This window comes from Aphelocoma coerulescens, chromosome 4, assembly GCF_041296385.1.
Source record: "Aphelocoma coerulescens isolate FSJ_1873_10779 chromosome 4, UR_Acoe_1.0, whole genome shotgun sequence".
Classification (NCBI taxonomy): domain Eukaryota; kingdom Metazoa; phylum Chordata; class Aves; order Passeriformes; family Corvidae; genus Aphelocoma; species Aphelocoma coerulescens.
The window spans coordinates 49,217,998-49,234,438 of record NC_091017.1 but is presented as its reverse complement, the minus strand read 5'-3'; the positions used below and the strand labels follow the sequence as shown (position 1 = coordinate 49,234,438).

At 38.4% G+C, this 16,441-nt stretch overlaps 1 protein-coding gene across 5 annotated transcripts in view; it reads right to left on the bottom strand.

Moving 5' to 3' along the window:
- Positions 1-36: 36 nt before the first annotated feature.
- MTMR7 (myotubularin related protein 7) overlaps positions 37-16,441 on the bottom strand; it is a 52,158-nt gene continuing 35,753 nt past the window's right edge. Inside the window, exons 9-15 of one of the 5 annotated variants that reach the window (XR_011150717.1) lie at positions 15,986-16,111; positions 15,156-15,205; positions 13,316-13,516; positions 10,776-10,916; positions 9,030-9,156; positions 4,753-8,557; positions 37-2,198 (exon numbers count right to left, since the gene is read on the bottom strand). Coding sequence is in view for 4 of the 5 variants with exons in the window: in XM_069013990.1 (XP_068870091.1) it covers positions 8,198-8,557; positions 9,030-9,156; positions 10,776-10,916; positions 13,316-13,516; positions 15,156-15,205; positions 15,986-16,111 (1,005 nt within the window). In the remaining variant the exon portion in view is untranslated. Of the gene's footprint in view, positions 8,558-9,029; positions 9,157-10,775; positions 10,917-13,315; positions 13,517-15,155; positions 15,206-15,985; positions 16,112-16,441 lie in introns of all 5 variants that reach the window. The other 4 variants (XM_069013990.1, XM_069013992.1, XM_069013991.1 and 1 more) reach the window with 4 other exon arrangements.

The following is a 16,441-nucleotide window of genomic DNA, read 5'->3' as shown; positions in this document are numbered from 1 at the left end:
AATGTCTCTTTATATTCTCATTGTATTCAAGAATCCTTCTATTGCAATCTTTGCATTAATTTCTTGTATTTATTGTTCATAGTTACAATATTTAAGTTCCTTGCTGCTATACTCCATTATTCAGAGATTAAATATCTAAACATGTAATTTTGACTAGCTTTTTACATTTTTATAAAAACATAATTCATATATTTTGTATTTTGAACTTTAACCATAGATTTGGCTTAATCTGTGGAAAACTTTAAGTGTTGATAGGACTTTGGAAACTAAAAAAAGTTCTTAATGGAGATTGTCAGTGGATTCACAACCTGTCTTTTCTTGAAGCCAAAATATTAAAGAACAAGTTTTTTTTACTTCTAAGTAATAACAGAAAACTAAGTGTAGCTTGTATTGTGTTTTGGATAAGTAGATTGGGGATTAAGCAAAGGATGTGTTGGAAAAAATTATATTGGAATCAGAATAAATGATCTGTGTGTAGATTTGGTATGTTGCTTAGTAGCACTGATGCACTGATTTGCAAGAGTGGCTTGGTACCTACCACTAATTAAACACAATTTTCATCTAACAATTTCTTTTTTTTTTTGTTCATAAAGGAATAATAATCAGGTCACTTTCCTGTTTCTGTTCTATGCAATATAAATATGTTCATCATGCAAGGAACTCAGAAGTACTTTACAAAAACTAGTTCAGAAGTTCTTTGGAAAATAGCAATTTTTTTTCCCTAATTTTAAGAAACAAAGAAGCTAATTTGGTTGGAGTTGCATAGTGCCATATGGTAAGGCAAGCGATCAAATTTGAAAGTGAAACTTAATTCTGCACTGTAATCAATGAATCTTTCCTCTGGTAAGATGACAGTCTTAGGATGGGGGTATATCTGGTGAGAATGGATAGGACCAAATGCAATATTCTGTAGGAGAAAAATACAGCCCCTAAATGCATGCATGTATTTTCTCTCTTGCTATTGCAAGAAGACACATTCTTTTTCTTAACCTTCTCAATGCATTAGGTTTTCATGGAGACAGTCAAGAACAAAGGAGGAGGAGTAGAAGGAATTGTAGTTGGGAGAGTTAAATAGGATTAGGTGCTGATTAAGTAATGTATCAGAAATCCTGCTTCTTTCTTGTCAGGAAGCAGTCTGGAGATAAACCTCTTAGCCGAGACTCTACCTCTATGTTACCTAGATAGGATCACAGAACATGGCAGGTTCAAGTCTCAAACTACAGCACAAGCACAGTCCAAACATGTATTTTTCCATGTCACTGATCTTCAGTCCTAAACTTGATATTCTTCCAGCAAAATGTGGTATTTCTTCTGAATGGAGAAAAGTGAGTAAGGAAAATGACGTAAGTGCAAGAAGTCTGTTCCACAGGCTAGTGGGTCTTCAGTCTCAGCCCTGCCATTCGTTACAGTTGTGTGTTTGTCCTAAGATGTTGCTTTTCAGGGTGAGTAAACTATTCACTGGTATTTTATAGGACTTATTTTAAAGCTGATCCAAATTCTGAGATTAGATGTCCCAAGAAAATAGATCTGTGGTCCAAATCAAAGATACTTAGGTGTCTGAAAAAAAACCAACACTTTATAAGTGGAATGGTTAAGCAATAATTTTAGAGGATCTTATTCCAAAAAATGTGCTGTTTGTATTTTGACATAGCACTCCTGCTGATGTGCTAACTAAAGCCTTAGATTATGTAGGCATCCAAGTGATTCTGAACTTGGGTTTATGAGTAGTGTGACTTCTGCAGCTGTGGAGAAGAGTTAGATGTAAGTTATCACTGTTATCTTCTTGGCAAAATCCCATCTATTTTTGTGCTGAGTTGTTGTTTCTGATCTCTTTCTGAGGATCTAGTTAAGACTCAGGGCTAAAAACAATTCTGTATGGAGCTGTTGTTGTTTCTTCCTTGTGAACAGAGAAAGGAATGGATGACCAGACATCTGGTGTTCTAGCTGTATTGGGCTAGTGTCTTCTTTAGACATTTTATAACAGCATGGAAGGACAGGCTTCTGTTCTCATCTGCCAGGTATTACGGTGCTCTACTGTCACTGAACTCTTTAGCCAGGTCACCTTCAGGGGATTTACTAGTACAAGTTCTGGACACTTCAGCTTTTCCTCTTATGTCAGCTTTCCTCTTACTTTTATGAGCAAATTTCAAAATTGGGAACTTCTCCATGGAGTCCTTCTGATGGTAATGGAGTAGAATCTACAAGAAAATGTCAGTGTGCAATGTAAGTTCAGTGTTTGTTGTTCAGGGATTTGAAAGTTAAGTTCTCTTCTCTCCCTTTCTGTTCTCTTTGTTCCTATTCTTTGGATTTTTTCCCTTATTTTTAGCCACTGCAGTCACAAACCCATCCTCTAGAAAAGAAGCACAGAAGTCTCTGTATTCAATGATGATGTATACTGCATTAGCTGCAGGAATCCTGTCACATCCAAGAATGTCCAGCCTGTTTCTGGTCTTTTAAGGATCAACCTGCTGCTGGTTGGGGTAGTTTTTGAGGGGTTTTTTTGTTGTTTTGTTTCTCTTTTCTTTTAGTCCTACACTGGTTGTGCCTTTCATGGTCACCAGAAGCCTAGGTAGAACACTGGTAACACTGTCAGGGTTTTTTGCTTCTAGCATGCTGGTAGCTCACTGTTAAGCATATTCTTTACCTTATTTTGCCAAAATACGGAGTGTAGGTGTAAATCCAGCTTTAAGCAATTCCCCCCATAAAGTGTAAGAGAATGGCAGCTGCTGTTAGATGCATATTTTAAAGGTTTTTGAAATATGTCATGTGAACTTTTAAGCAATCTGGAATAACAGGCTATGTACAATGACTTGTTTCTTGGGAGCCTTGCACAATGTCATGCACAGGTGTTCTCCCAATGGGAAAGTCAACTCAGTGAACAAGAAATAGAAGAGTAAGGAGATGGCTCATCTCTGATATTGCAGTAGTTTGAGGGAGAGTGTACTTTCTGTGTTGTAACTGCTAATTGAGTCTGGGGTTTGCCTAATTTCAATACCTGATCTTACTGCTAGATCACAGAATCTAGCCATGTTGGAAGGGTCTACACTAGGTCATTCAGTCCAACCTCCCTGCTCAAGCAGGGTCATCTTAGAGCACAGGGCACAGGATTTGTGTCCAGATGGTTCTTGAATATCTCTAGTGAGGGAGACTCCACAACCTCTCTGGGCAGTCTGTTCCAGTGCTCAGTCACCCACGCAGTAAAGAACTTCCTCATATTCAGGTGGAACTTCCTGGGTATCAGTTTCTGCCATTTGCCTCTTGTGGTATTGTTCAGCACCACCAAGAAAAGCCTGGCTCCATCCTCTTGATACCCTTTCTTGAGATACTTATAGACATTGATGGGGTCCCCTCTCAGTCTTTGCAAGTCTAAACAGGCCCAGCTCCCTCAGCCTATTCTAGTAAGTGAGGTGTTCCACTCATCTTTGTTGCCCTCTGCTGGAGGGCAACCTACTCCAGGAGTTCCATGTCTTCCTTGTACTGATGAACCCAGAACTATTCTTCCCCAGGTGCAGGACCCTGCATTTGCCTTTGTTGAATTTCAGAATGTTCTCTGCCCATCCCTCCAGTCTGCTGAGATCCTTCTGAAGGGCTGCACGGCACTCTGGGATGTTGGCTGCTCCTTCCAGCTTTGTGTCATCAGTGAACTTGCTGAGGAGGCACTATGCCAGCTACCACCGCCGCCAAGAGACTATGATAAAGTCAGTTCTAAGCAGTATGTTCTATAATTCTGTTGTTTGCTCTTGACATATTCTGGCAGCTTTGCCACTTAGGACCTGGACCAAATGTGGAAGTTAGAAATCTTACAGTTTTATACTTGTCCAAGTTCTAACTACTTCCTTCAAAGACTAGGATAAATCTTTATAAAATAGAGATTTAAGAGACCTTAAGGTAAAACTCAGTTAAAACTCTGTCAACAAAGTCAGCTATCACAGCCTTAATTATTCTGAACAGTAAATACTGTAATGTGTTAAACTTACAAATAAAGGGTTTAGGATTTTAATATATCTTGTAGTTGTCTAACTTATAGTTGGGTACTGCAGGACTTTTTGAGTGGATACAGAATTGTGTTGGAAGTGGATGCAGTACAATACTCAAGGACAAACTTTTTATCTTCATGTGCAGTGGTTTGAGCCTTTCCTGTTTAACCATTTCAACGGCAGTAATTCTTGGATCTACCTTCACTAGAATGGGCTTTAAAAACCTGTATTGCATCTCTGGCTTACGTAAATGCCTTGTTTTAGTCAGATACCTTGTAGACATGACACTTCTATGCAGTAATAAGCTATGAAGAGAGCCTATATTTAAATAATAAGGGAATACCTCAACATAAAGAACTGTGTTCTTTAGTCTTCAGAAAGGGAATAAATTCATCTGAATAACCTTAGCGACAGACTTAGTCCTTGCCTGAATTCAGTCATGATTCTGGTGGACCTATAAGGTTTTGTTAGCTTCTTTATAGAATGATTTATGTTTAAAAATTAGTACATTTTATTTTAAGACTTAACATGATTTGATTTGCTGGTTTCAGGTGCTTTACTGGCGATTTGAATAATATAAGTAAATTTAAATGTTTATTTTATCTTCCTATCACTGCAGTCTGGCACCTCTCTGAATTCAGGGTCTGCAGTACACTTGGCTTTAGATCTTCGGCATATTTTTCATATGTCTTAGTACTGCCAAAAGTTGACCTTATGACCATAAACTCACCCAGCACACGTTCCTCCCTTCCCAAATGAATTGTCAGTGACTTACCTGTCCTTGGAGGATTTTTCAGTCACTGTGATGATGACTTGTCCCTGCACTACAGAGTGTAAGGGTGACCAGCCAACTTAAAAGCTGCACTCAGCCTTCAGCCTGCACCCAGAAGCAGCCCCTGGCCTTGGCTATGTTTGTGATCTACTTTAGAGCTCTTGCGTGCAGATCAGGGCAGTGTCCACATAAAAGCATCAGGTTAGCTGGTCAGCAGTGATGACACTCTTATCTTCAGTGCAAAGGCTATCCCCACTTTGTTGCTGGGGTTTAATTGTTACTAGTTTGTGTCATTAAACATCTTTCATGCTGTGAACCTGTGCCCTGGCTTGCCTCTGTCTTCAAAGAATGTGGTTCCCTACCTTACTTGCTGATTTTACAAAGAGCTTTCCTTCCCTGCCTTCTTCCTTTTACTTTTTGTTTCTCTCTTTCTATTTTTTAATGATACCGTGTTGTTGTGCCCTCCAACTACTTAATTTTATTTCTCAGCTTTTTAGAATCCATTACCAGTTTATCACATTTGTGTCTTGTCTAGAGTTACCAATAAAATCAGCTGGCAAATAGTTTGCCTTCTCTGCTTCACATGGTGATCTTCTATAAAGAAGACTTCAGCTGTTTGATCCCATTGCCTTCAGTGTCCCTTAGGCACACATTTTCATACTAAAGAGCAGCCTTTCCAGCAATTTAGTTACATTCATCTGTGTCCTGTTTCAAATTACAGTGGGCTTATTGCAGTGGGCCAAATTTGCAAAGATTTGCAGCAAGGCTACAAGAAACCAATGTAGTTAATAGTGAAGTCTTTTCATCTTTTTTTTTGCATTGCCTAAAAAAAAAGAAATACAGGGGTATAACATGGTCCCATATAATTAACACAACTGACAAGACTCTCCATTTTCTTAGTTGTAGATTATTCCACAACTGAAACTACTGGATTCAAGTGTCATGGAAGATACAAGAATCCCTTAATGTCAGTGACAAAGTGCATCTAGAGGAAATGAAGAACTCTATTACAAAAATTGGAAAAGCAAACCTTTGTTTCATTCTCTGGCGTGAAATAACATAACACCTGAGTGTTTATTTGAAGGTGTTTCTCATTAGCCTGATAATGCCACAAATACATGCAGTACAATGAAAGCAGTAGTAGTTAATGCAAAATTCCAAGGACTGAAAGACACATCACAGAGGGCTGCTAAGTGAAGGCTGCTTAAAGAAACTGTTAACATGTTAATATTTTAGTGTAAAGCTAGTTACAAGGAGTTGCATAAGCAACACAAAGACAGTGCTTTGAATTTGTATATCTTGCTCTTCTGAATTTATTTCTAGACATGTCTAGTAGAACACAGTATCATCATATACAATTTTACATTTTAAACATGTACAATAACATTGCTCATTTTCAAACTGATTTTTAGGCAGAATATTTGTGTGGGTTTTTTTCATTGCTGACTTTGCAGCATATTTCTTTAGTTTGAGAAAATCCATTCAAAGTTTCCTTTAATGCCATGAAGTTTACAGGCTATGTTTAAAATACAAAACATTTTTAAAAGTGCAGTTAAAATCAGGGCTTTCATTTATTAAAAATTCATAAAGATTAAAAACCAGAAGGATAGATTCTCAACTATATAATTTGTAGTTGTATTTATTTGAATTGAGCAATAGTGATTTATCAAATTGAGGATATGGCCTTTCCAATATAATGTTAAGAGAAACCTTGCTGTTAAGAATTATTTGTTCAAAGACAGCAGCTCCCTTTAGAAGATAGTAATAATACTGAAGTTTACCTATTCACTTTTAATAACATGTTCACAGAACAGTATGAAAAGCCATTTCAGAAAAGCACACTGAATAATAAAATCTAAGGATTCTAAATTGAGGTATATTTATATAATACAGTTCTGCCTGTAAGTCTGTACTTGAAGGAGTAGTGTGAAATGCAACCAAAGTAAACTTATATTACTACTGCTTTGCTCTACTAGAGTTCAATGCTGCATTGCCTCCAAGCAGGTAAAAGCAGCCATATGATTATATTTTTAACTGCTGGCTTTAACTAAAATTAAAAAACAAACAAACAAAAACAACAACAACAACAACAAAAAAACCCAAACTTGAGTGAGTTGTAGCCTAATATGGCCACCTTTTTAGTGAGTTTCAAGACATTCCACATTCTGAACATTTTTCAGTTGTTTACTTCTGAACTGCTGATTATGAAAACTATTACTCCTATTTTTAAAAATACGAGAGTTCTTAAATGAGATTAAACTTTCTGATGAATGGTTCTTCAGTCCTTTTCTTAAATTAGTATTGCCATGCTCTGTTCAGGTTGGCAAATACTAAAAGGGAAATTTTGTGTGAGGATAAAAAACATCAGTTGGTTATGGTTAGTTTATTCTGAACAACAAAATTTGGAAGAAATATTCTTTATAACAGTTCCTTTATGGGCACAGCTTTCCTTTACTTACAAATTCAGAGTGATGTTTTCATGAGTGATTTCTGTAAGTGATTTTATATTCCCTAGTCTCTCCACTGTATCTGTACCACACTCCCACTCAAACATTTTCAAGTAGGAATCAAAATAGGCTGAAGAATTTGGGATTTTATCACCTTTAAAATTTTACCTTTATATCTTAGGTAGGTCATTTGGAACAAGGGTAAGACAGAAACAAACTTGGCAACAAAACATAAAGAGTCAAGAGTACACAGCCTCATGTACCTTTTGCTTCAAAGGGGTGTTTTAGCAAAAAGGCTGTGTGAGTATTGTTATATTCTTTCAAGTTTTGGTCACATAAACTACTGAACTTTCAACATTGGTTGAGAATTGAGTACAAATGGGATGCATTCAGATGCAGCAGCAACTGCTTAGTAATGGATTTTTTTCAGGATCAAAGCTTCATTTGTCCCCTGAGCCAGTGTGTCCGTTTGTTAGTTTTTACTTTGCTGTAAAGGATTTTAGTAGGAGAATATGCAAAATAATTATTCAAACCTCTTGTGAAGAAAAAAGCGAAGAATATACATAATATGTCTGAAGGCAAAGGAGCTCTACAAAAATAAATTTTGACTGCTTCACCAGTAAGGCTAACACTAGTGTATCTTCCGCCTTGTGTAAGAGGGTACTTTGGAATTTCACATCTTATGAAAAGAACTATTATCTTGTCCAATAAATAATTATGGAAATGTACAAAGTAAGGAATAATTATGTACAGCATTGATAAAACAATCACATTGGCTTAATGAAATATAACAACAGATATTACCTTTTTTTAGCATTATGCCTTAAAATTAATAATAGCTCGTTCTGCTTAGATCTTTACTTACACAATTGCACAGTTCCCTTTCTTTGGATTATTTCTTTAGGCTACAGGCCACTTCCATTCTTAATCTGATGACAAGATGTCATTCCAGACTGTGTAAGACTCAACTTCATCTGGATCCTTGCTGCTGTGAAGGTATTTCAGCCCGCCAGAAATACGGCTTCATCAGAGTCCTTGCCACTGTCTTCACTAGGCAAGCAGCCACCCCCACTTGGGGACCTACAGCTTAAGTCCTCCACACCAGACTCCTGATCACTGTTGGCTGAGAGGTCAGGATCAGAGCTTTTCAGGTTGTCCTGTGTCAAAATCAGGGCAGAATCTTCTTCATCCCCTTGTGAAGGGCTCCGGGATGGGAATGATTTCAGATCATTGCTATACTCCTGGGGAGTGTTAGCTAAGCTATTGTTGGAAGTATACAGTCCAGTTTGTTTACTTCGGTCTTGTTGCTTACTCTTGATTTTATTATCACCTGACTGTGATTTCTGAAGATTGGCCAATCTCTAAAATAAAGGAAACAGTATATATGACATGGACACATTTAGGGCCCAGAAATCCTCTTACATGTCCTTGCATTTTTTTTCTTTTTAATTAAGTTTTCAGAGCTCAACCCACCCTTGAAAACTGCCTATTTGCATTTATGGAGTATGAGAAGTGCACAATTTATCACAAACCAATACTGAACTACAGCATTCGTCTGAACTCTAATTCCCTCTGAGTTACAGAAGGATTAAATTTAATTTCAGTAGTACTTGTGTACCAACACAGGTAAAATTTTATCCTTAAAGAAGGGAGTCCACTTTTGTGTCTTAAATGCGAAACATTCACAGTGATTTATCTGAGAACAAAGATGATGGCTGAACATCCTCATTCCAGAACAGGATGTAGCGTGTAGGGGACTCCACAGCATATGGAATTGGGTTTCATTTATCATCAGTTACCAAGTCTGGGGTATCAAGCTCAACTGTTTATTACCTCTTGTAAGACTTTCAGCTCTTCTTCCAGCTGCTGAGTTTCTTCCTTCACTGCCATCAGATAATCAGTAACTGACTGTCGAGGATGCAGCCCCTTTTCAAAGCGGTTGTACATACCACTCCAGAACCTGAAATTTATGGGCAGGTCAGGAATTTTCCCATTTGGTGAAGTAGCCTCACAAGACTTAAATGCACACTCTTTTTTTCTCTTTTTTTTTTTTTTTTTCCCCCCAGACACATATTGTCCTAAATGATCTATCCATGCTTATTCATCATTAGAGTGCATACACATAAGTTCACAGACTATTTAGCAAGATTAATGGTTCATTTGCATTTGCTCTGTCCTGAAGGTGTAACTCTGTGGACATAGGCAGCTCAAACTGATTCTGATTCACAGTAGAAAGAAAGGTGAATGTAGCTTAGATCACATGACTGAGAAAGGTTCACTGAATGCAAAATTTTGCAGGGTTTTTTTGGTATTATTTTCTTGTTCTACACTATGGGCTTTAGAGCAATGGTACCTATAAAATAGCCCAGGATAGAGATATTTTTTCATATTCCTAGTTCTCAATTGTTGTTAAACTTCCCATGAAATCAACTTTGAAATTCTGTATTATTCTAGTGCTCCTCCTGCCTTGTTGGCAATACGGCCACAGGCAGGCCCTGAGTGTGTAACCAGTTCACCAGACAGGTTCAGCAGCCGAGCCCTGCTGTGAGCTGCAGCTGTCTGGCCAAGTAGCTAACAGATATTTTTGGAGCACATGCGTGCTGCTTACTGCCTTATTACTCCTATCCCAATAGTATCTATTTAAATCACATTCCCCCTTACGTTTATCATCTGATAACTCATGCTTGGAAATCTTTACGCATCCAAGTAATTCGATTAAAATCAACAGGATTACTTCTCCATTGGAGGATCTGCTGTAGCAGTACTTCTTTTATAAATCCCACTGTCCCAAAGAATACAATTAATGACTATTTTTTTTTGTTTTAAAGTAGATGTGACCTGGTATAGTGGACATGAAAGAGTTCAATTTCTGTAATTTAGGATTTTTATTGACTTTTTAACAGGTGCTATTGCTTGCAACTGGAAAACAAACTGATCAGCTTTACTTAAATCACGGTTTTCATTAATTTCTATTCAAGTTCTCCTGAAGTTTGTTAAGACTAATGGCACAATTAAGTAAGTCAGAATGTCAGTGTAGTAACATTTCTAAAGTGATGACATTTTGTTACATTTTGAAAAAATACCAGGTAAAACTTAACTTTGTTTTACCTGATACAACAACATGGGGAAAATATGCTATTTTTTTACTAAACACTTGTTTTAGCAATGAAATCATATAATTTCTTGAAAAGATCCTTATTTTTGACACCAATTTTGATTCAAATTAACATCACAAAATCTTGGAGTGGAAGAAGTTAAAGCAACTATAAATTTAGAAACAACGGATGAAAACAGAACTGAAAGAGGCAGTTCTCAGTGGAAGAAGTGAGTAACCATGAAATTAGGACACACAACTATCAATATACCTTTAATCTTAAGCTTCTTTTCAGACTAATACTCTTGTGGAATGGTGCAGAGGTGTTGGCTGACTATGAGCACACAAGGAACAAACACACTGCATCTGAGACTGAATTTCCTCAATATAAACTGCCTCATAGAACAAGAAATTCTTATATACAAAGGCATTCTGTTCTGTACTAACACATCCTACAACTCCCAATAGCAAGTGACACTACCTACTTGTACAAGAAGTTGCATGGAGTGATCTGTGGGTGCAGGGTCCCTTGGGTTTGACTGTGGTCTGACCTGTATAAAGGATTCAAGTAATCGGCACGATTTTTCCACAAGTGAGCCCACAATGAATACGTTCTTTCTTTGATTCTGAAAAACAATGCATTAAATAAAAATATATTAAAGCCTCTGTCACAGTTCAGGGATAGCTGAAGCTTAGATGCAGCATTCTAGTCCTCTGTACTCCCAGTTTACAATTGGTTTCCTTAACAGAATTAGACTTAAGTTACAAGCATAGAGAAACAGAGACCCATATTCCCTTGTTGGTCACTAAAAGCAAAATCCAATCCATTTCCCATAAAGTGAAAGCAGCTGGAGCAAGTAGGTGGAGAGACTGGTTCTTTTGTGAGGTGGAGAGGATCACTTCCATAAAGTGAGCTTTCAGACTGATCTCTGCACAAAAGGATCCCCACATTTAAAAGCACTCAGCTCCCGCTGAGCTGCAATTTCTTACACAGTTAGATCTTGGGATGTGGTGATCTGTGAAGGTTTTGATTTTAAATGGACTGTGGCACGGTGGCTGCTCTGCATTTAAGCAGTGAAAAGGACCAAATGGCAGCAGCCAGCAGTAACCAGCACCTTCCTCTCATTGCTACTGCTGACATGATCAGGGTGCTTGAGAAAAGCAATGGATATCACCATGTATCAAGGACCCAGGGCCCCGGGAAGCAGGTATGATCATGAGCACTGCCAGGAATGATGATGCTGTCTTTGTTTGGGCCTCAGGGCAGGTAGATTAATTCATAATTGCTTTGGGGCCAGACAGCAGAAGGACAGTTTGCTGACTCAGTCCTAGGGAGGGCTACCAGACAAAAAGACAATAAGGAAGTACTACCTAATAGAGCAGGACTAAAATGTCCTGACATGAGATCCAAAGACAGGTTAAAACACAGAGGAGCAGTAACTCTTAAACTGAGAACTTAACTAGAGTTACTGTCATTTTATACTAGTTACAGAGCCAGCTTGCCTTGTATTTTTTCAGGGCTGCAGTAAAGGTAGGCCCACATGGCTGAAGGCATAATGCTTGTCAATTTTCACTAATCCCTGTCATGCTGTCATAGGTTAGCAAGGATAGTCCCAAAAGGGATGTCCTTGCTAAGGGGTACTTACAGCTTCCTCTGGGACATGACAGAACCTATCAGCTGGCCAGTTTGAATATGGACAATTCTTTAAGCCACTTAAAGTTGTGACTGCCTCTGTGATCCACACTTAAGAATAGACAAACTCCCCCCCCAAGCTCTCTCTCGTTTCCGGCGCTGGGACAGGTGGCTGCAGGCCCCGTGCGGGGGGCAGCGGGCCCGGCCAGGCCCTGCTTGGGCCAGGCCAGGCTGGGCCACGGCCGGCCTGGAGCCATGGACCTGTTCCAGCCATGGAACCCCCCCACTGCCTTGCCGTGGGCAGCCAGAGAGGCTCGGAACCCCCCCCTCCACTGTGATAAGAAACATTCAACATTCCAGCTGGAAGGCCGAGGTGAGATTAACCCTTTTATTGCTGTGAAGAGCTGAAAACCTGAGGGAAGAGAGAGGAGATGCTTAAAGCTGAAATTCTGTTGTGAAGCTATGATATATCAGAGTATCCCGTTGTAATTTCATTAAGATATGGGGGGTGGAGTGTTCAGCTCGTAAGCAAAAGCACCTGCACTGAGATAGGCAGATGCTGACGCAGCTGTAATTTCATGAGAAGTTTGGACAGGGAGAGATGGACCAGATGAGGACTTTTGCTCCAGATGGGAAAGGAGAAAACCTCAGTTCCTAGAGATGCTCCCAGAGATAGTCTTAAAGATGAAGATGAGGAAGACCCTTTGCTCCCAGGGAAGGAGAAGGGCCTCTGTTTTTGTTTCTGAACGGCTCAACCTTAAAATTGTACCCCAAAAAACTTCAAGAGTGGATCCTCGAAAGCAGTTGCAGGAAAAGCTGCAAGTCGGGGGAAGGGACTCACATGTGAGCAGAGAACCAACCCGGGCGGCTGGCTCGTGATACTGTTTTCATAGCATGAGCAAGAAGAGACTTCTCTTTCTAAATGGACTGAACAAGGTTATTATGGAAGTGGTAAACAGACTGAACATCATAAGGGTTGTCTTTTTACATTGTCAGTGGGAGAAGGGAGGAAGGTGGGGGGAGGAGGAGAGTTCTGAAGGTGGTATAATTTTTTTTTTCCCCTTCTTTTAGGTCTGTTAATAAACTTCTTTATATTCTTTCAAGTTTGGTGCCTGCTTTGCGTTTCTCCTAATTCTTATCTCACAGAAGATAAACAGTAATGAGTATTTTAGACCAAACCACTACACACACACACCATGGATTATGCTCCCAGCAGAGCTACACTGCAGAGGATCTTTTTTTTTTTGTATTAATCTGTGTTGCCAGAAGACAACAGGCACCCTGTGCCTTATGAAACCCATACATACAGACTGGAGAATGTCTGACTCCTCAATACACCACCAGCCACAGACCCCATGCATAAATATGCTACTAAAGAAAACATTTTCATACTTCAGCTCTCGTCTCTCCTTCTGGCTGTTACACAGGAAATTCCCAAACTGGCAAGAATAGATATGATGCTGTATGTGGATGAGGAATCTCTCATTGAATTCAAAAGCACAAGGAAACTGTTCCATTAACTGCCAAATACATTCAATGAACTGGTCAATAACAGGCGATATCTCCTTTGGATCTCCATCTAAATTGCCATACCTGAAAAGACAAGATACATTAAAAAAAAAAAACTGAATTCCTGTAGGAAAACTGAATTAACTCTAAGGAAAACAAACCCCTCACTTCGAGTATGCAAGTTACATCATAGACATTCATTTCTAAAATCTCAACTACTACTATATTTTTACTTAAAAAAATGATGCAAGAATCATGAATTAGAAAGGAGGCAGAATTGCAAACAAACAAAAAAACCCTTGTATTGGGTGTCTTGTTACATTACAGCTACAAAAGGCTGGCTGCTGCATAGCCATGTTTTAATGCTATCAATATAAATTGTACCACAGTAATACAGGTTAGCAAAAGAATGCCTGCAATGACTTCATGACAAAAGTGGGCCTGAAGACTGTCTCTTAATAGCAGTTTATTCCCCAAACCAGAAAAGTGAGCAGGAGAGCTACATTATAACCTCAGCAGAAAACAGGTTAAAGCTGCCCTCTCTTGGTGAAATTTCTGGGAAGTGGGAAGTGTTTACATGTTACTGTGACTGTCAAGTAAACACTTTCTGTGTATAAAAATGCCTCTTGGAACCACTTGCAATGAAGAAAATGAGCTTGAAAATATAAAACACATAGAAGTAAAAAATATTTTTTAAGTCTACATAATAGGAAGAAGCATATTCAATGAATTATTCTGCTGGGGGTGGCGTACACATGCCAACAGAGTGGAATTTCATAAAAATTTCATAAATATCTAAAACTGAAACTTCTAAATCTGATACTATTATCAAAGAAAATGTAGCAGTATTGCACAGCAAACCAAAGCTATCAGTGGTTATTGCATTTCATAACACCTTTTACCACTGATAAGCATAAATAACTGACAGTATCATATTAAATGTAGTATTTCCTGCTAAAATTTCACGGGTGGTATGGAAGTGCACAGACTTTCTGTAAGTTTTGTTGTTTTTTTAAACTATAACAAATTTATATTCAAATCAAGCAATATAATGTAATTAAAGACAGCATAAAAATTGCATTTTTCATTTTTACAGAAACTAAAATAAAGAAAGAAAGAAAATGTGAAAACATGTATGTTTAAATATGTTAAGTCTTCAAACATTTTCATTACATTATAGCACTTACATGGGATCAATGTTCAAAATAACCTGTCCAAGTAAATGACTTTCCATTTTGCCTGACATTTCTGAGCAGATCTTGCTGGTTTTTTTAGAACAGAGTGTAACAGGAAGAGTATATTTTATGTAATAGACAACTCACAGACATGCCTAAGATTAAATACTGTCTTGGAAAATGGAGAAGTCCCTTTGATGAACGGGGCCTTATGTGGGGAGCCTAGGCACTACTAGAAGATCTGCTAGAGTCCAAAGGGATTTTCCAAGCCAAATACATACTACTCACATGGACCTCTCAATGCTTATAGCAACTGCAAGACCAGCATGCAGGATTTTTAGTAGTTTTGGAGTGCTCATATAGAACTAGTTCACTCTGACTTTTCCAGGAAGCTAAATTATGTAGTTGGGGAAAAGGGTATGGCTGTTTCCTGGGGCATTCTGTTGCTATGTTTTGTAAGGCAGCAGAGAAGTAAAACTGGAATGGCAGCAGATACTGACTACACAAACATAGACAACAGAGAGACGAAAACCTTAGCACCGCCTTACCTGTGGTTAAATTTGTGACCAAAGGAAATCCAGTCTTTTTCAATTAACACCTAAAATGAGAATATTGCATTCAATGTTGTGGAGTAGAGCTGACATGTTGAAGCAGGCAGAAGAGTGGTATAAACAAGGAGTGTTGGAATCCCAGTTAATTCTTAGAATAAGCAGAAAAGTGGCAAGCAAGAAGGATGTAAGCAAGCAGTACTAGAATCCTAAATAATTTTCACAATTATCAGAAAAATAATAAGTGATGAGCACTGCTGCCCACTCAGGGAAACAGCACTCTTCATGGATGCAGAGAGGGTGCCAGTATTTCAGCACAACTTCAAATATCTTGTTTCATTGCTTTCTAAAATAGAACTTATAAATGTCTCAAACATCTTTTTAACATGTGACCAGTAACTTGATAACCACTTCTAGATGTTTTACTACTGCTGATTGACTTGGGAAAGGAACAGATTTTTCAATATAGCTGCTCATTGCAATCTAATGTCTAGAAAGACCCACTTCTGACACTCAAAATTAAAATGTTCATTGCCAATGAATACAAATTGTTGCTTGTACAAAAGCTCTTTGGGCTGTGAGAAAGTTTCTTGGTCAAGGTTAGGAAAAAAAAAACAAACATGGGTGCCCAACTGATCCCCACCTTGAATAACATTTCATAGACAAATTGGGAGACTTTAACATGAACATATGGAAGCCTTCTTTCCTGCTTAAAACCCAAAACAAAATGAGGGTATATTACGGGACAGTTTATTTCCTATTAAAAACAAAGTTATTCATCTTAAGTGATGCCATACTGCTTCATTTAGTCTGTGAAAGAACCTGCTTACCATGAATCCCTTCATAGTTCTGTAATATGGATCCAATAGAAGGCTTGCTACAGAGCAAACCTGGGCTGTCCTATCCCAGCCATCAGAGCAGTGAACAAGCACACTCACACCTTCCTCAGCCACAGCCTAAGGATACAGAAAAAGTCAGAAATTTCACAAGCAGGGAGGAAGACAATGGTAAGAGAGGAACAGTGAGACAGCAGCATACAGAGAGTATTAACTTGGTAACTGGGAAAGCTCTTTCATTTTTAGTCTACCACAGAGTTCTTAAGTTGAGTGTTGTGTCATTTGAAAATCAGTGTTATTCCTCTCATTTGAAAAGTTTTCATTCACCCCTGCTCGTGCAATATAGTGGTTGAGAATTACCTGTTTATGCTCCACTACAGGAAGATGTGGGATTCATTTCAATTTAAATACATCAATCTGTCAAAGCAGACAACTACCTACAGCAGATTC